Source organism: Marmota monax, unplaced genomic scaffold (assembly GCF_021218885.2).
Source record: "Marmota monax isolate L192 unplaced genomic scaffold, Marmota_monax_Labrador192_F-V1.1 WCK01_AAM20220418_F8-fsc00104, whole genome shotgun sequence".
Taxonomy (NCBI): domain Eukaryota; kingdom Metazoa; phylum Chordata; class Mammalia; order Rodentia; family Sciuridae; genus Marmota; species Marmota monax.
Genome location: NW_026693836.1, coordinates 3883091 through 3902813, shown reverse-complemented (window position 1 = coordinate 3902813; position 19723 = coordinate 3883091). Strand labels below are relative to the sequence as shown.

General features: G+C 38.6%; 1 protein-coding gene across 1 annotated transcript in view; it reads right to left on the bottom strand.

The window, feature by feature from the left end:
• Piwil4 (piwi like RNA-mediated gene silencing 4) overlaps positions 1–19723 on the bottom strand; it is a 44678-nt gene that overhangs the window by 10285 nt on the left and 14670 nt on the right. The window contains exons 8-15 of the mRNA XM_046462385.2: positions 19124–19235; positions 13932–14055; positions 12827–12944; positions 9425–9536; positions 6969–7153; positions 4848–4920; positions 3277–3477; positions 2075–2178 (exon numbers count right to left, since the gene is read on the bottom strand). Coding sequence (XP_046318341.1) covers positions 2075–2178; positions 3277–3477; positions 4848–4920; positions 6969–7153; positions 9425–9536; positions 12827–12944; positions 13932–14055; positions 19124–19235 — 1029 coding nt within the window. The remainder of the gene's footprint in view (positions 1–2074; positions 2179–3276; positions 3478–4847; positions 4921–6968; positions 7154–9424; positions 9537–12826; positions 12945–13931; positions 14056–19123; positions 19236–19723) is intronic.

The window sequence follows — 19723 nt, the reverse complement described above, 5'->3', positions numbered from 1 at the left end:
TTAAATGGGCAAAGGACCTGAATAAACATGTTTCCAAAGACACAGAAATGGCCAAATAGCCATGTGACATCATGAATCATCAGGGAAATGCAAATCAAAACCACAGTGAGATAGCATCTCACACCAGTTAGGATGGCTATTATCAGAAATTCAAAAGAGAGGAAATGTTGGGAAGGATGTAAACAAAAGGGGACTCTTATACATTGTTGTGGGAATGAAAATTGATACAGCCTTTATAGAAATCAGTTTGGAAGCTTTTCCAAAAATTAAAATAAAACTACCATACAATCCAGCAATCGCACTTCTGGACATCTAGCCAAATAAAATGAATCTGTATTTCAAAGCAATAGCTACACTCCATGTTCATTAAGATGTGTAATCAATTTGAGTGTTGAGGAGCAAATAAAGAAACTGTAATATGAACATTCAAAAGAATATTATTCAGTCTTCAAAGAAGAAAGAAATCGTGCCACTTACAACAACACAGATATACCTAGAAGTCATTGTGCTAAGTAAAAATAAGCCAGACACAGAAAGATAAATACTGCATGATCTCATTTATATGTGGAATCCAAAAAAAGTCAATTTACAGACACAGAGAGTAGAGGGCGTTTCTTGGTGCTGGGGATAGAGAAAATGAGGAGACACTTGTCAAAAATACAAGCCTCCCATCTGTGAGATGAGTAAATTCTGTATACCTAAGGCATGCTGACTATATTTAACAACAAGGTATTTTATACTTGGAACAGAATAGAAAGCCCATAATAGAAAGACCAATGAAACAGAATAGAAAGTCCATAAGTAAACTCATGCACATATGGTCAACTAATCTTTTAACAAAAGCATCAGGAACACAAAATGAGGAAAGAAATTATCTTCAATAAGTGATATGAGGAAAACTGGATATCCACACACAAATAAACAGAAACAAATTTGCTAAGAGTAGATCTTAAGTATTCTCACCACCCCACACTCACACACGTGAGGTGATGGATTTGTTGATTTGATTCATTTATCGACATATCATGATGTACACCTTAAATATATACAATTTTTACTTGTCAATGATACCTCAATAGAGCTAAGGGAAAACTGAAAGGAAATTTTCTCACAAATGGTGACTACTTAAGGAAAAACATTAAGGTGGCTCCCTACTTCATTCCTCACAAATATAAATCCTAAATGTATAAAGAAAAAAATACAAGTCCTTTATTAACTTGATGGATGAAGTGACATGTACGTCAGGGATCTTATGTGACACAGAAGCACGGTGTTACATTTCCTCTTTCCCACAGTCCCAAATAGATACCTGACCACAAATTTAATGGAGCCAATCAAACCTATTAAGCTGGGAAGAAAACAGCAATCAGCAGCTACTACCTCAAAATATATACTGTTTAGTTACAAATGTTGAAGGAATTCCAGGAACTATGATTTAATGAGTACTTTAGCCATTGCTTAAGTCATAATCCCTAATCTTGCCTCTAATTTTAACACCATAGCCCCATCAAGTGTCTTCAAGTGTTAATGATATCAAGCGTGCATTGAGCATTTACTTTGGGTGGTAGTGTTCTGAGCACTTTGTCTTACATAATTCCCACAAATGTCTTACAAAATTGGCACTATTATTACCCCTATTTTACAGATAATAGGAAAGAACAGCAAAGTTAAACTATGCCTCAGTGACAATATGTGGCAGAACAGGATATAACTTTAGGCAATCTGATTTCAAAGCTCAAATGCTTGCCATAATATTTGGTGAGTACCTGTTTCACTGCCTGGTATAGTGCAGATGCTCAGAAAATAAAACATGCACAAGAATATCAATACATCCATAATTTTGAGAAAATGACCAGAATACAAGCATCAGCTTGTCCTAATAAATGTGTAAATATATTTAAATGAGGTTACATATTACTCCAATATTATCAACCACATTTTTATATATAATTTTACATATAATTTGTGATCATAAGTTTTGGTATATAAAGTATGGAAGTGGGCTGATATGTTCTATAGTTAAACTACATTAACAATTTAACTGAAGAATATGTCAGCGTAGTTTTAAAAGTACCTGGTGATTCTAGGATTAAGGCTGGCCACAAATCCAACCACAGCCACTTCCCTGTTGAATGTGTCTTTGCAGATATCAATACCAACCACCATCAGGGACTTTAACTACAAAATTAAATTTGTTAAGATTTAATAGGGTAAGTATTTCCCCCCAACAATGATTAATATGACATTTAAAAAAGACTAGTTACTAAATTATTTAATTAAACTTTGTGTCAGAGAGATCAAGATGCAGATGAGGCATATTTTTAGACTGCAAACCAGAGTTAAAGATAAAGAAGGAAGAACATGATACATATTGTGTTTAAGAGAGTTGCTGTAGTTCAAAACAGCCATCGTCCTCTATGCCGGTGAGCAAGAGGCACCAATGGCTAAAGAGATTTCAAGAACGTGGTCAATCCATTCTGTTCTAAAGGAATCTGGAGAGGAATTCCATTCCTGTTCTGTAGATTGCTAAGAAATCCTCACTTGACTATGCACCTGGGTATGGAAGTGGGCAGCAATGGGAAGCATTCCCCTCACTTCCTCCTGTGGTGTTTACAGTTCAGGAAAAGGAAAAGAAATTTCTCAGTTCCCATCACACTTAGGAGAACCTGCACTATGCCATTGCACCAAACTCTGGGAAAGCCCCCACCCAGGGTGCCAGGCTACTCTGAGAGACAGCACTCTGGTGAAATCAGGTAAAGATGGAGGCCAGGGAATAGATTTTAAAATAGCAGCTGGAAGGATCCAAATCAAGCCCTGCCCCAAGTCTATGACAAACTAAATTCTCACTCATGGAATGAACATTGTAAGAAGTTTAAACTGAAGTTCCTTGAGAAGAGAACCATGCCTCACCTTCTCAGGGAATCTCTGCTCAGGGAATAATAGAACCCAGGGTACAGCTCAATGAACAAACCAAATATGCTCAGCCGTCTGTAACCATAGGTTTTGCATGTACACTATATTAGCTATCAGAAGTAATCTAGAGAGGATTTAAAGCATATGGGAGGAAGTGTGTGAAAGTTATATGCAAATACCACCATCTTATATCAATACTTGAGCATTTTCAGATTTGGGCATGTTCAGGGGGTTCTGGATCCAACTCCCCAAGGATGTCCAGGGACAACTGTAATTCTGGGATTATGTGATAATATTTCCTACTTTAATTTAAGGATTAATTGATTGATTGATCATTAAAAGTAAAACTGTGACAGTCCTCACAGGTATCTCTACAGCCCACAGCTCGCCTCCGAGTTTACAGGTCATCTGCATGGCAATCTTGGTGGCAACACTCATCATCATTCCCTGTTTATTCAAAGTCCGAGTAAGCACACACTGGCTCGGGACAGGGCAGTCCAAGCTCAAATATTTTTTAATGGAATCATAATAATTCTTCTGATTAGAAGACAGAATACACATCACCTAAAAGAGAAAAAAATTAAAAAATTAAAAAAATTTAAAAATCAATTTCATTATGTTTGGGAAAAGTTTTTGAAGAAATAACTACATGGATTGTCTTAATACTCTGTGCCCCCAAGTTCCTCAGAAATAAGACTATCATAGCTACAGTTCCCTTAAATGACCTTTAAGCCACTGGCAAATGCATCAATACCACTTGAAAAGCCTTTTCACCAGCTATTGGCTCTGCAGAGTTGCACTCCAATTTAGCCCGTTTCCCTTGGTTTCCCTTCCTCTTCATTTTCTCTCCTGATCTGATTCTGTTAATGCCCTAAAATCCCCTTCTCAATAGTTCTTCCTCCTACAATTGTGTTGACTCATGGTGGTATAGGAGACCGGCCTTGTTCATAGGAAATTCACTAAATGCAAAAAAGTATTCAAGAGTAAAGGGCACTGTACCCTCCAATGTTTCAAGAAAAAGAGACCGGAAATGATAAAGCAAATATGGCAAAATCTCAATAATTAGGGATTTGGAAAGGTGCATGAAAGGCTTCTTTTAAATACATGTTGCAACTTTTCTGTAAATTTGATTTTATTTAAGTAGGGTAAGAAATCTCTTTACTTAATATAATATCCTTCGGATTTTCTTTTGCAATTACAGGAAAAGCAGAGATGACTGCACTAGTTTGCATGAGGTATGAAGAGGAGTGGTGAGGGCTGGGCTGAGCGAGCTAGCAAGGTGAGAAGAGGAAACAGGGTGAATAGGAAAAGCACTGCAATATGGAGCAGGCAGAAGCATAACAGAAGAGTAGAAATTTTCAGGAAATAGGAAAGGCTGAGAAATTTTGCCAATTTTAACTTGTCTGGAATGCTGGAGCATGATCTAATCATGTCTTGGCTTCAAATAGCCTACAAAGTCAGCTCTACATGCAGGCACACACTCCAGCACAACTTAGGGAAATGAGGCAACAGCAGATGGTCCACTGTGTGGTGTGGTGCAGGAAGAAATGGCACTTATGAAAGATGAAACACCCAGTAGGTGGCAAGGACTCAAGGAAGCCCGAACTTGGGACCATGAGCAAGGAAGGAAGACCAAAACCTCAAAGAATCCCCTGAAATACTGGAGAAATGCTGGGCAACCCAGAAGCTAAGGGTGGTGAGGCACCCAACAGAGGCTGAAATGGGGGTAAAAACATGTATTTTTAAATTGTTAAAAATAGGAAAATTAACTATTGAATAAAATACTGAGATGAATTTTTTTTTAGTGCTTTGGGGGAAATGCAGTGATTTGCAACACAATTTGGGACGGTATGTTCAGGTGCCTTCAACACCATAGATATAAAGAAAAAATAAAAAAAATATTTATCAAAAACCAAAATGTATCCTATACTTACCAACTGAACATCAGGGTCCACATGTTGCTGGATAGCTCTAAGGAACGCAGATGGATTTTCTTGTACTTTTATGCTACACAAAAAGATGAACTATTTAATTCCCTTCTTGGAACATAAGCATTATGATGTTATTAATAGAATGAATTTGCTATTGAAACAAATGAAAATGCTTCAAAATAACAATGAAGTCTCATCGTTATCCACAAATGAATTTTCATAACAAACTAGTAATGTTAGGGGAAACAAAAACTAAATAAAAATGACAACCTTGAGTTAAAATTGTTTTTCCCACAAGATATGCCAAAAAATATTTAGTAATCACTTTTATTAGCACAAAAAAATAATTTGGTGGAGATGGAATTTTCTCAATTGTAAAGAATCCTTCAATTAATATTTCTGTTGTTCAAAATGGGGTTGAAAGTGCACTTTTAAAATCACAAGCACATAATATCAAGTGTCTGAGATAAGGTTCATGTGAGAATGTTAATATAAAATTTTCATGAATCATCAGGTGAATGAGTCCTTAATATTCAACTAACCTGCATAATGGGGAAGGGAGGTGAACTTCTCATTACCGGATTGTTTGGAGCCTGGAATATCTAGCCTTAATCAGTCTATCAGTCAGCAATTATTTATCAATTAGATAGCAGTATGTTAGGGGGCCAGAGGCTACAGAAATAACTCCCACACACAGGGTTCATAAGTCCAGTTTCTTTATGAAGAATCAGTTTCTTTTATAAGCATGATTGGACTCTCCCAATGCTCAATAGTGCCCTTTTAAAATTTCTCCAGCAGGTGGCAGGACCACCAACCTGACTGCTGATTATAGGATGGACAAGAATGGCCTCAAGCAGTGTTTCAACAACTAGATGGTCCTGACTTTTTCAATTCAAACTCCTGCACTGCATGCAACTCAGCCACTATTCCTGCCCATGCCTTCTAAAATCATTAGGCAAATGTTTTAGGTGAGAGAAGCTATGCATAAAAATCTAAACACGGAAATGGATACCTCACTGGGGGGAAAAGGAGGGGAAATAAAATATGGGCTTTGAAACAAAAAAGGCCAGGGAAGAACATGACCTGGGCTTGTTCACTGAATTCATGTAAGAAAGAGCCTGTGATACAAGCCCAGGGTCTTCATACTGTGGCTTCTTTCATAATCTTCTCCTGCTCTATTAGCTCATTGGTTAAGGGAAACTAGAGCAGGGGAAACTCAAACCAGGCGATTTGTTAACAGATTTGATAAGAGGAGAATTCTAAACTACAGTGTAAAATGAGACTTTGGGCACAGCTATAGTTTTCAACAATACTTGTGCTGCTGATGTAATTAATTAGTAACTATGTGTTTAAAGACTAACTTCCCAGCCTGCCAGTTAGGACACTGGTACCTCCACTACAACAAAGAAAAAGAAGTAACCATTGTTCTTTCTAAGCATATCGGGTTCAACAAAGTGTGGCCTAACAGACTTTATGGATTTTTTAAAGCAAAACAATGTTAAACTTTGAGTATGACTGCATAGGTATTTACTCAATTAAAGCAATTTTCTTCATCTTTCTCATCCCCTGAAACAAGTTTAGTATTTAGCACACAGTAGATATAAAACAAATGTTAAAAAAAATGAATGAACTTAGTGTTAACAGAATATTATAAAAATGACTAATCTTGATATAGCAACAGAATCAGAAATGCTTATTTTAGGTCTATTTCTACATTAAAAGTTAAAGCATAAAATCTATCAAGTAAATCAGGAAATGCAACTTTATTTTTAAATATCCTATTTGTTCTTAAGTTTTAAATAATTGATATGAAAGAAGAAAAAAATTGAGAAGAGAATATATGGACTTATTAAGGATTTATTCTATTACTGAAAAGATTTTGAGGTCATGAGACTTGCCTAAGAAGAAATGTGAAAACAAAATTTCACACAGATCAACCTAAAATACATTTTAGCTTAATAAAGATGTAATCATTACAAAAATCTATCCACTTATGACTATTTTGTTGCACTTTATGTCAGGGAACATTACTGAGATAAGCCTTTGTAGATGCATCAGCCGTTACTTCCCACCTTCTAACCAAATCAACTTAATGCATGAAATAAAAATTCAGTATATTCTCACATTTTGGGGTAGCCCACATTAAATCCCATGGGGCTTCCAACTCTTCTCAAGCAGTTCAGAAAGTTCTCAATCACATTTTCTGCTCTGTTACCACATAAAAGCAACCACTTATTCAAAGGCTGTGCACTTAAAATCTTGCAAGATCGTATATCCTTGGACCAATCAGCAGCAGACACGGGTTGACACTGAGGAAAATGATCATGAAAAGATTGTACAAATTTATTCAGAGACCAATTAAATACAGTGTAAACATGGCCAATATTTGCCACAATAGAACTATTGTCACAGAACAGAACTATTGTCACAGTCTTAACACACAGATGCTTCTTGGGAGTGGGGGCATCTGGGAATCATCCCAGGTCTGCCAGGCCCTGGATGCAGAACCTTGGGTAAGACTTCCTCATGGGTCTCTGCTATGTCTGATCCAAAGATCTCAAAGGTTCCCTTCCATTTCTAAGAACCTATGACCTCTATTATGAGTGATGTAGACAAACAGGATGTACAGTTTGGTTTCCTTTATGCATTCTGATATCTCAAATAGAAAATGATGATTATTGATACTCTTCTCATCATACTAAAATGGACAAGCCCTACAGAGAAGTTAGCACTGTATCTTATGGCAGGAAAGCTACATTTAGGAACAAAGAGGATGCATTAATGTATGTAACATAATTCCCTTGTTCTACAGACTCAAAAGCTGCGGTGGAGAGAAACTGTAGAGCCAGCTGGCAGCAGTGACAGATTGAGAATGCTAGTGTCCTGATGTTCCAGCCAGGGCACTTTCTACCAAGTACTCATTTCCAGCCACCAGGCATCTTCATCATGCCTTGCCTTTAAGTGGCCAGGCTGGGACTCAGCACCCAGAAGTGACCTTAACATGAGAACAAAAGGGAACAGGTCGCCCTCCACAGAGAGTTCCATCAGAACTAAGGTTCATTACATACAGTGGGAAGAGAGTCACATTCTTCTTGCCTACAATCCTGCTGTCATCCCGTGGACACTGGAAGGAGACCCAGAACAATGTGCCTATGAATCTTTCTTTATGACTTTTAGAAAAGAGTTGGCCAATGGCTGGAGCTGTGGCTCAGCAGTAGAGCACTTGCCTGGCATACATGAGGCCCTGGGTTCAATCCCCAGCACTGCAAAATAATATTAATAATGATGATGATGATGATGATTGGCCAAAAAGTTGATGACATAGTCACTTCTAGCAAGCCCCTACCTCTAGGGTTCAGGTTCTTCCATTTTAATGCCCAGTCTCCCTAGGTGACCTATTTCCACATCAAAAAATACAAAAATGAAAAAGAAATAAAAGTTCTGTTAAATATGATTTTACTCACAAAGATGACAAAATGAATCATTTTAAGTATCTTGAGTCCTGCTTCACATATGGACCTGAAACTGCACTTCTCTTTACTGATCCCTGACCTAGTAGGGTAATAGTTTACTGTTTTATTTGCTTTGTTTTGAAAATTAGTTTTTTTTCTCTCAGTGTCTCCAATCAATTTTTGTTAATTTGGATAGATTACTCAACAGAAAGGAGAAAAATATCCCCATTTTTCCAATACCAGTTACATTAGTTCAGACATGTATTTTATTGTACCAACTAAGGACAAGAAAGCCTTTTAAACTAAATGAAATATAACTGGCCTTAAAAATGGGCAAAACAGAGGGGAAAAGTAGGATAACGTGCAATTTTTGCATAAAATAGGTTTGTTACTCAATTAAAGCCCAGAAGGAACAATGATTTGTCTCTTGAGGCTATCTTTGGGAATAGGCTCCATGAGAATTTCTTCAGTTTTACATCAACTGAACAGCTCTTTACTTTTTTGAAAGATTAACAGACACAATGAACACAGCAACTAAGAAACTAGCTTTGGTATAAGGAACTCAGTCTAGTAGAATTAATCTTTGCCAGTTAGCAGAATTTTCTTAACTATGGCTTTTTTATTTTTAAGTCATGTAGTATAATAGCCAATAATAGGTGGGTATGGTTGAATTGCATAATACTGGTTTTTTGGAGGCCCTGGGGATTGTACTTAGGGGCATTCAACCACTCAGCCACATCCTATTTTGTATTTTATTAACAGCAGGGTCTCACTGAGTTGCTTAACACCTCAATTTTGCTGAGTCTGGCTTTGAACTCGTGATCCTCCTGCCTCAGCCTCCTAAGTTGCTGGGATTACAGGAGTGTACCACCACGCCTGTCTGAAATACTATACTAATTTCTAACAGACCTATATCGTGTCCACTGGGCGCCACTAAGTCCATGAAAGTAAATTTGTACTGAAATGGAAATTGGAGGGGACCTGAGCCTTAGGACAAAGGGAGGGCAGGGACATAGCCACCAAGAAACCCAACACATATCTGTAAGTGCCCAGTTACTCTGGCAAAGGATCAAACTTACAAATGTTCAAGTAAACAATTTCAAATGAAAATAAAACCATTGTACTTACTACATAGTCTTGCATTAATATTTTCTCTGAAGGTACAACCCGGCCAGTCAGAGACAACTGGCTTCCAAAATGCAGTCCCCAGGTCTCCAGCTCAAAACGAGCATTCTTATCTCTGTTGAAAGAAGTGTTTTAAGTCAAAAGAGCAATGATTCTCTAAAGGTTCTTAATCATTAGAGATAAAACTATAACTCACTGAATTCATTGGGGGCTGATTTTCTGTCTTTAGGATTCCTGGCTTCTATTTTGACTCATCCCCCGTTCCCCCCTAAAGAATTACAGGACAAGCATACCCATCTGAGAGATGCAGGGGTGGGAAAGGGCTTCCAGTGGGGCACACTGGTTAGAAAAATGAGCTCTCAAGCCAGGCCAGCCTGGGTTTAGGTTGAACCTTTTTTTCTTTTTCTAACTTTTTTTTTAGTTGTAGGTGAACACAATATCTTTATCTCATTTATTTATTTTTATGTAGTGCTGAGAACTGAAGCCAGTGCCTTACTTATGCTAGGCGAGTGCTCTACCACTAAGCCACAACCCCAGATCCTAGGTCTAACCTTTATATGTGATCTCTAGCAAATTTTTAAATCTTTCAAAGTATTAGTTACTTTACTGGCAAAACATTGGGATAACAAAAATAGCTACTTCAGAGAGCTGACGTAAAAGATTAAATATGACAATATATGGAAAATGACTTTCACATGTTATATGCTCAGTAAATGTAGATGTTATTTCCAATAACTAATGTGTTAATAAGAAGTCATTTGGGGGCCTCTGGACATGAAGAGGTCTTCTAGGAATATCTGATTCAGTAGCTTGAGAGTGGATGGAAGAAGAATATTAATATTACTAACAATGACAGTCTTTCATGCTTGACTAGACATTGGCTTATAACTTAATAAGCTTTAATCATAGGTTATGCTTTAATCTGATGATGCTGTGATATGGGGTAATTTCTACTGTGCTTTAAGCTCCTGACTTTTGTCTTCAGTCTCTGACACAGTATCCAGCATACACTAAGCCAGGTACTCACAGGATATTATGAGATCCACACCTCTGTATCACTATTAAGCCTCCACCTCAATTTTTTTTTTTTTTGATACCAGGCATTGAACCCAGGAGCTCGTAGCCACTGAGCCACATCCACATCCTTTTTATTTTATTTTATTTTGAGACCAGATCTCCTTTTTATCTTGAGACAGCATCTCGCTAAATTGCTGTGGCTGTCTTTGATCTCGTTATCCTCCTGCCTCAGGCTTCAATCTCCCAAGCAACTGGGATTATAGGAATGTACTGCTGTGTCCTGCTCCACCTCACTCTTTAGAGAGGTTGGAACCACTGTCATTCTGTGACAGCTCATTAGGTCCATCCATTAAGGTTATGTCTTATCTGGTCACACTGAATCCTTTGAATTAATTATTTTTGCTTCATATACTGTCTTCCCAAAGTGGGAGGACAAGGCTATAACTGGGCAAGAAATGGGATAAGGTAAGTGGCATTACTCAAAGGTGGCAGGAGGATATATCAGGAGAAATAATCCACAGCCCAGAATAAGGGATAGAGGGGAATTTCTCCAGTAGACCTAAGTCAGGGTATGTCCAGAATAAATTTAAAAAGTATGTGATAAAATGGACACTACAAAGCTACTAGCCTGATAACAGAGATGCACAATTATCAGATGGAAACATTCCAGAAAACCTTTGAATGAAAAAATTATAAAACATGATTTATAATACTATAACACTTTCTGAAAAAGAATAGTATCATGTGCATTTGCAAATATTTTTAAAAATACACATCATTCACTAAATATGATTCATCTGTTAACAAATAATTATTGAGTTATTTCTCTCAATTTGTTTATATTCGTATCCAAATTCTTCTGTAAGTTGTTATTTTTTTTAATTTTAAAAAAAGAGAGCAACTAAGAACAGAGCAGGGAGGAAGAGCAGGAAGAAAAGATTAACATTAAACAGATACATGAGGTGGGATGGAAAGGGAGAGAAAAGGGAAATTGCATGGTAATGGAGGGAGACCCTCATTGTTATACAAAATTACATATAAGAGGTTGTGAGGGGAATGGGAAAATAAACAAGGAGAGATATGAATTACAGTGGATGGGGTAGAGAGAGAAGATGGGAGGGGAGGGAGGGGGGATGGTAGAGGATAGGAAAGGTAGCCAGAATACAACAGTTACTAATAGGTCATTATGTAAAAATGTGGATGTGTAACCGATGTGATTCTGCAATCTGTATTTGGGGTAAAATTGGGAGTTCATAACCAACTTGAATCTAATGTATGAAATATGATATGTGAAGAGCTTTATAATGTTTTGAACAACCAATAAAAAAAAAATTTAAAAAAAAAAAAAAAAAAGAAAATTAATTGTTTGGCCAGGGGCAGTGGTGTACCTGTAATCTCAGCTACTCAGGGGGCTGAGGCAGGAGGAACCTAAGTTTAAGACCTGCCAGGGTCGCACTTGAGTAAGACTCTATCTCAAAATAAAAAAAAAAAAAATTATAAAGGGCTGGGAATATAGCTCAGTGGCAGGGCATTTGCCTGGCATGTGTGAGGCCCTGGTTTCATCCCCGATTCTGTAAATAAATAAATAATAAATAATGAAGGAAAATGACCATTTTTACAACAATGTGGCCCAATAAAAATACAATTTTAATTTTTCTAGGAACCACATTAAAAAGGTTAAAAAGTAACAAATGAAATTATTTGTTAAACATACAACATGTAACTTAGTATATCCAAAATATTATCAATTGAGGATGCGTTTACTTGCCACATTTCAAGTGCCCAAGAGCCACACAGGACTATAATATGAGATAGCACAATTTTAGGATATCAGAAAGGAGACCCAGGAAGGAGCACAATTCTCTCATCACACATTGCACCACACCGTTGTAAATAAGGGCAGGGACACAGTCTGAGAATCAGATTGACTGAACAAAAGGACAAAGGCACTTGAAATTTAAAGTCTATGTAGTAAAAGCTTACAGTTCCAGCTCCTGAGGCCACTCCTGACCCTGAATACTGGAAGCCTGTCAGGGTTTTTGGCTATCTTCTGTTTTTGTTTTAAGTTTTTTGTTTGTTTATTTCAGATTATAGCTCTTTACATAAAAAATTCCCCAGACCTCAATTCGTTAAACATGTGCAAGCACAGCTGTCTAACTGCAGTGGTGCTGCCCCTCCAGCTCGGCCTCCCACCTCTTCCCTTCAACTCACTACTCCTGAGCATTTTGCATGAAATCTCTGGGCTCCAAACAACACATTTCAAAAGGGACTTTCTCTGAATCAACAAATGAAATGTTTGCCTAAAGAATGAAGCATCATTTACATCATCCAATTCTACACACTTGGCTTAGGCAGGGCACACGCAGCCTCAGTAAGGTGATCCAGTACCTCTGGATGTCGTCAGCAAGCCTGGCCAAGCGCTGCTGCCGGCCCAAAGGACTGAGCCGCGTCTCTTCAGCCACGGCCTTCATCAGCTGGAAATCAGAGGTTGCCTGGTCAGTCAAGCCTACGAAGTGTCAACAAATACAGTGTGGGAACATGAGCAGACGCTGTGGCCCCAGTCTATCTCAAACACACCTGAAGCTCCTCCATTTAAACTGAATCAGATTCACTAGGACAGTACTGTCCCATGCAAACTACATGTCATTAAAGTTGTTCTATTAGCTGTGTTTAAAAAGCCCAAGAGAAATAGATGAAATTATTTCAAGTAATATGAATTACTTAACCCAGTATATTCAATATATTATCATTTCTACATGCATATAAAATTCATTACTCAAGTAGTTTCCTCTTTCTTTGTATTTTGCATTTGCAGCACAACCTTCTTCAGTCTCTCCATGTAGCTCATCACATTTCAAGTGTCCAATAAACTCATGTGGCTCATGACCAACAAGGTGGGCTACAATATGACACTACAACCAGGAATGAGCATCCCTCCATTCGAAGATTAAGTCCTATTTTTGTAACTGCAAAATGTGTGTGTGTGTGTGTGTGTGTATAAAATAACTGATTTAAGCAATACAAATACATAAAAAATAGAAAGTCCTCCTTTCTTAGCTGTACTGTATTAGATAAACATTACTAGAAGTACTGGAGATAATTATTCAGATTCTAGTATATGGTGAGGATTACCTTGTGGAAGCTAATGCAAGAAGAAACTAAGGATCATTTTGGAATCATGCTAACAACATATGACAAAAATCAAAGTCATACTGCTTCCTATACTAGTGAATTTAAAAAAACAGAAAAGAGCATGTTTGCTGTAGGAAAATATAGAGGCCTACTTTGCAACAAAGTAACAAGTGAAATACATGAGATAAATGAAATAGATTCCAAAGGCTCTCCATCCTCACATTTGTCTTTACTACTGGATAAATTCCTTAAAAGGCCCATCCTTCATGAGTTAAATTAGTGCTTTGGCAAGGTTCTGCCCATTGCTAAGGCTCAGAAGACTGTGATTAGGAGCCTGACAGTTATAAAACATAAATGTTACCTGTTAGAAAGCAGAGCTCAGGCATCAAGTGGACAATTGGAGCCTCAGTGTTGTGATTTTTCTTGCTTTTCAACAGACTAACAAGCACTGGCTGATTTAGGTCAGATATAGTAATATTATATTGCTATAAAATGCAAAATTAATGAGAAAAAAGGTCAATGTGGAAACAGTGCATCCTTACTCATAAGCAACAAAGAAATCCCCAGATGAATATATAAGCATATCTTTTCAGTGGAGGGGGAAAAAAAAAAAAAAAAACCCAAGGCTTTCTGCTCCTCACAACTTATTACTAGAACTTGTCTTTTACATCTGAGGGTCAGTTTTATTCCTTTAATTATCTCTTAAAATGCAACACTGTTTTTTAAAAGTCATTACCCTACTTTCTCTGGGTTTCTTCCAGATTCAGAATTGCCTCCAGCTGGTTCTATACATAATCCAGTGATCCCCTGGGGCTGACTGAAAACAAGCATTTCCATTATCTGTGACTGAGGTTCCCTGCCCCATGATTAAACAACTGCTTCTAAACTTCCGTGTTCAATCTGAAAATGTCTATACACAAGATGAGGGCAAGCGTTATACTGAGTAGACTTCAGATTTCTCAAAAAAGCAAGCCCATCTTTAACATTCAGGCTGGTATGATGTTATAAGAAATCAGCCCAGAAATCCAACAAATGGGAATCTGATCCCCAGCTCCTCCATTTACCTGGACTGTGACACTGGGGGAGTTACTCACCTTCCCTCTTCTATGGAATGAGGATAACAGTAGGTGAGAGGTATGCTAGGTAAACCTCTAGCACGGTGTCTGGTTTGCCAACTGTCAATGCATACCCCACTCATTCCCTTCCTAAACTTGAATTTCAAACATTCTCATCATCCCAAAAGTTTGTTTTCAATGACAAAGGTTCCAATTAACACCCATTTTCTGTACAATTTACTGGACACTAGTGACAGAACTAGAATTATAATTTATAAAATGCCTGGGCATTATAATTAAGGATGTAAGATGCATTTTTATATTTTGATAAGGAATTTTAGTCATCAAAATAAATTTAAAAAGCAACTCAGAAATCATATTTTAAAGTGGTGAGTACAACTAACGATGTGGATAAAAAGCTTGGAGAAGCCTTTATCAAGAGTCTTTATGCATGACCTCACTGATTCAGTGCACATGGCATGCTTCCTATGTTCCAGAAACTGCAGGCAATACAAAGACAAAAGAGGCAGAGTCCTCACCTTTACTCATCTGTAAATGGAGAAGCACAAGTAATGATACACTAAGCAAATGATTTTCCTCATTTAATCTTGACAACAAAGCTGGCAATTACATGCTATCATCATCCCCTCCATGGATAAGGAAACGCTGTGAGAGATTAAACAACTTTCCCAAGCATCATAACTGGAAGTTAGCCTAGCCCAGGATTTATCCCTTCGATCTGCTTGATATACCTCTTAGAACTGTGTCCCTGGGCCAGTATACCAGGGAAGGCTTCAGGAGAAAGGAAGTGCCAAGGAAAGGCCTTGAAGAATATGTGGAAGTGGGACAGTCCCTGGAAATACCTCATGTAAAGCTGGGCAATGTACAGCAAAAAGTTATATTTAGGCCTGCCTTGCATGCACAAAGCCCCTGGATTCAATCCCCAGCACCACAAAAAAAAAAAAAAAAAAAAAGTTATATTTAGATGGAGCACAGAAAAGAACTCCACCCCCAAAGTTGCTGCCTAAGGCAGATTTTACCTTTTTCCTTGCCCAGTTTCTTAGCTTTTAAAAATATTCTTTTCATGATATAATAATGTCTTCCACTTTGAAAACTGACTACATGCTGTGTGCAATGGTGTTGGCCTATAATCCCAGTAACTCAGGTGGCCAAGAAGGAGGATCACAAGTTCAAGGCTGGTCTTAGCAATTTAGAAAGGTTCTGTCTCAAAATAAAAAATGAAAAGGGTTGGGGATGTAGCTCAGTGGTAAAGCATCCCTGGGTTCAGCCCCCTCTACAAAAAAAAAAAAAACAGAAAGTAAGAGAGAGAAAAAGAGAGAAAGAAAGGAAAGAAGGAGGGAGGGAGGGAGGGAGGGAGGGAGGGAAGGAAGGAAGGAAGGAAGGAAGCTAATAATTTAATGTTCCTTTCTTGGGACAGAGAGGAAGACACAATTTTGTTTCTTCTCTCCCTAGTTACAATATATATGCAATAGAGCACAACTCACTACAAAAAAAAAAAGAAAAAAAAGAAGAAAGAGATTTTTACCAAGATTCCTTCTTCAGAAAATCACAAAATACATCTGTTCAAGTAAGAACAAATTTAATGATGCAGGAAAAATACCTAAATGTTTAATAAACCATGGGTTAAATAAACAAAAACAGCACATTTTTGGCCCAAGATGCTTTGCCAGTACTACGTATCCAGGATTCCAAAAGCCATCCCTGTCTTACTAGAAAAATGTGTTCTAAAAACATTGTGAGGCATAGTGCAGGAGCTTAGAGAGAGAAGAGCCAGCTCTCCTGTGTGGCAGAAAGCAACATCCATGAGACGACATTTGATCCTGATGCAGTGGTGGAGGGAGAAGGGACTGGATGGCTTTGTGCAGGTGTCTAGTGAGCTTGCACCAAGACTGACATCCATTCAGTGTCTAGAGAATGCATGGGGTGATAACAGCAGGATGCCTGGTGGGGGCGCTGAGAGAGCTGAGCTAAAAGGTGGGATGAGGCCAGACTCCATGATACTAGAGTGAAGAAGGGGTAGGTGGCAAGTGGGGGTGGGGTGTCCACCCAGGCTCACAGTGTGCAGGCATCACACACCATTATCCTACTGAACACTACACTATGCAATGAAAGTAGACAAAGTCCCTTAACAATGAGTTTAGTCAGTTCCCCAAACTAACCTTCAAGTTTAGTGATTTGCCCAAAATTATATAGCTAGTGCCAACACTTTCTTATCTAAGTTTATGCTCTTAACCACGTTTCTGGGCAGTGCCTCAGAAAGATCTCAGAAAGATGCTAGTGAGAATGCTGGATTGTGGTGAGGAGAGAGCTGAGGCAGAGACCACCAAGGGTGACTGCAATACCTACCCCAGAGGGGAATCCATGAGGGGTCCTGCACTACTGTAGTGAGGACAGGCTGAGGAGGCAGGGATGGTTCCAGAGAGAGTTCAAGGATAAAAGAGGCAGAACTCATTCTGGAGACAAGTGAAAAGGAGGTGAAAGTGAAAATGAGGAAGAAAGCAAAATGATTTCTGAGATACAGAATTCCCAAAGAGAAACAGGAATGGGAAAGAAAATCAATTCAGTGTGAATTATGTGAGTCTAAGAAGGCTGCAGGATATTCATGCAAACATGTTCTGGAAATGGATATGAATATGAAACCTGGGAATGAGGACAGGGCAAAAATACTATATTTGAGCAGTCTCAAAATACAAAAAAAAAAAAAAAAAAAAAAAAAGATCCTGTGTGAGAGAATCATGGTGAATGATGCTTCTTTTTGAGGCAGAAGAAGGGAGAAAATCATCAAAGCAAGATAAGAGAACAACCTGAACCCTAAACAGAGAACCATAAGGATGGGACCCAGGAAGTGAAAGAAGGCAGGCATCAAAGGCTTCTGAAATAATACAATATTTTAACTATAATCACCTTCTGTGTAGAATACCAGAACTTACTACTCCTTGTGACCGGGACACTGTGCCACCGTCTCTCCCCTTACCTCCCACCCAGCTGTCCTCTGCCCCCTGCAGCCTCTGGTACACACTATTCCACTCTCTAGAAGCTCAATGAGCTCCACTGTTCAAGATTCCACAGATGAGTGAAAGCATGCAGTTTCTGTCTTTCTGTGCCTTATTTCACTTAGCAGAATGATCTCCAGGACACATGTATGAATGTATCAAGACATCACACTCTACACCTCATAAAAATGTGTAACTATCTGTCAACTGAAAAGTAAAAATACAGCAAAGTAATTACTGGTGAGAAAAGAAAAACAAAAGCCACTAAGAGCTGCGTAGGATAAGAAGGGCAACTGATTTTGACCTTTGTCGAGCTATTTCCACAGTAACAGAGTCAGATACCAGACTGTGACATTTCTGGAAGGAAGAACTGAAGGGGGGCTTGGAGCTAGCGTAGACAAGTTTCCAGAGTTAGCTAACAATGAAGGTAACCTTAACTTTCCCTGAAGGTGAAGAAAGATCGAGGAAGGGTTTCTGGTTTTTTTGTAGTTGTGGTCGTCTGTTTGTCTTTTAATACATCTGTGAGACTTTAGAGACCTGAATGACTATACATTCAAAAACATGGAAGATAGGGGTGGGGGCTTCCTAATTGTGATCACTGAGAACACAGCCTCCACAGGCAGCATAAGATTCCATCAGTAAATATTTCTCGAGTGTGTGAACTATGCTAACCCTGGGAGAGCCCAAGGTCCAGGAGGGAGGTCAGACCACTCACATCCTGACTCAGATGACCCAATGTAGCTAAGTCATGGAAGGGAGTCCTGGGAAGGGTGCCCTGGGGCCTCCGTGAGAGCTGATGGCCACGCTGAGTACTAAAAGGTGTTTAGTGTTCATCTGGGCTGTGAAGAGGTACCCAGGAAGATGTGTGAAAATGCATAGCGGATAAACTGAGTTAAGTACACACAAACTACTAGTATAGAAGAGCACAGGGAAGGATGGGAAGAAGTAAGAGATGTGGCTGGAAATGCAGGGAATGGCCCAGGTCATGAAGGGCTTGGGAAATTCCACAAAAGAGCTGACATTTGGTTCCTAAGGCAATAAAGAGCCATGGAAATGTTTTGAGCTCGGAAGTGACATCATCAGATATATGTTTTTGATTTATTTTATTTTTGGTACTGGGGATTGAACCTGGGGGGCTCTATCACTAACCTACATCCCCAGCTCAATGTTTTTTGGCCCCTGAGACAAGACATGCTGAGTTGCCCAGGATGGCCTTGAACTTGCAATCCTCCTGCCTCAGCCTCCTGAGTAGCTGGGATCACAGGTATGCCTCACAGCACTTGGCCTCAGACTACGAAAAGAAGGACAGAAGGAGATGTGATAAGCATCTCAGTCAACCCAGGATGGTGGGAATGGAGGAGAAGGGACAGGAGAAAACAGAGAATTATGTATGAGGCAGACTCCCCCTAACAATTCAGTGGACTTGACAGACTGCAAAGGAATAGGGAGACCTCTTTAAGCTAAGAGGAAAAGAAAATACCTACCTGCTGGTAGTAATCCACATAAGTAATCTGAGAGCCATCGCGCCTCTGAAAAGTATGTGTGGGCTTCACAGACCAGTCAATGTCATCAATGCGATAGGTTTTGTTATTGTATCTGGCAAATGGAAAAAACCCTTTTAATAAAGTTTCCAAGTCGATAGGTTTTGTTATTGTATCTGGCAAATGGAAAAAATCCTTTTAATAAAGTTTCCAAGTCATCTCAGCTAAGCAGTTACTCCATCACACTTTTAATTCAAAGTATAAAATATGTTCCAGAATATCAGAAATTAAGACACAGAAACACTTAAGAGTCACTTATTTCTTGTTTTAATTAATGCTCTTCTTAGATAAAAGCTGAGAAGAGCATTAACTTATCAGTACACAGGAAGATCTCTAAATTCCAACGAAACTCACAAGAAAGTCATTAGACTGCAATCTGTTTTGCTCACTATTAAAACGCTGTACATTCAGGTAAACCATTCTTCAATGTTCGAATGCTGAAGCATTGCTCAAAACTTTTCTGTTGGCTTCAGGTGTCACTCAGATTTTTTGAGCTCCCAGATTGTCTTTCTGGTAAAAAGCACCAATGCAGGCCGACTGATC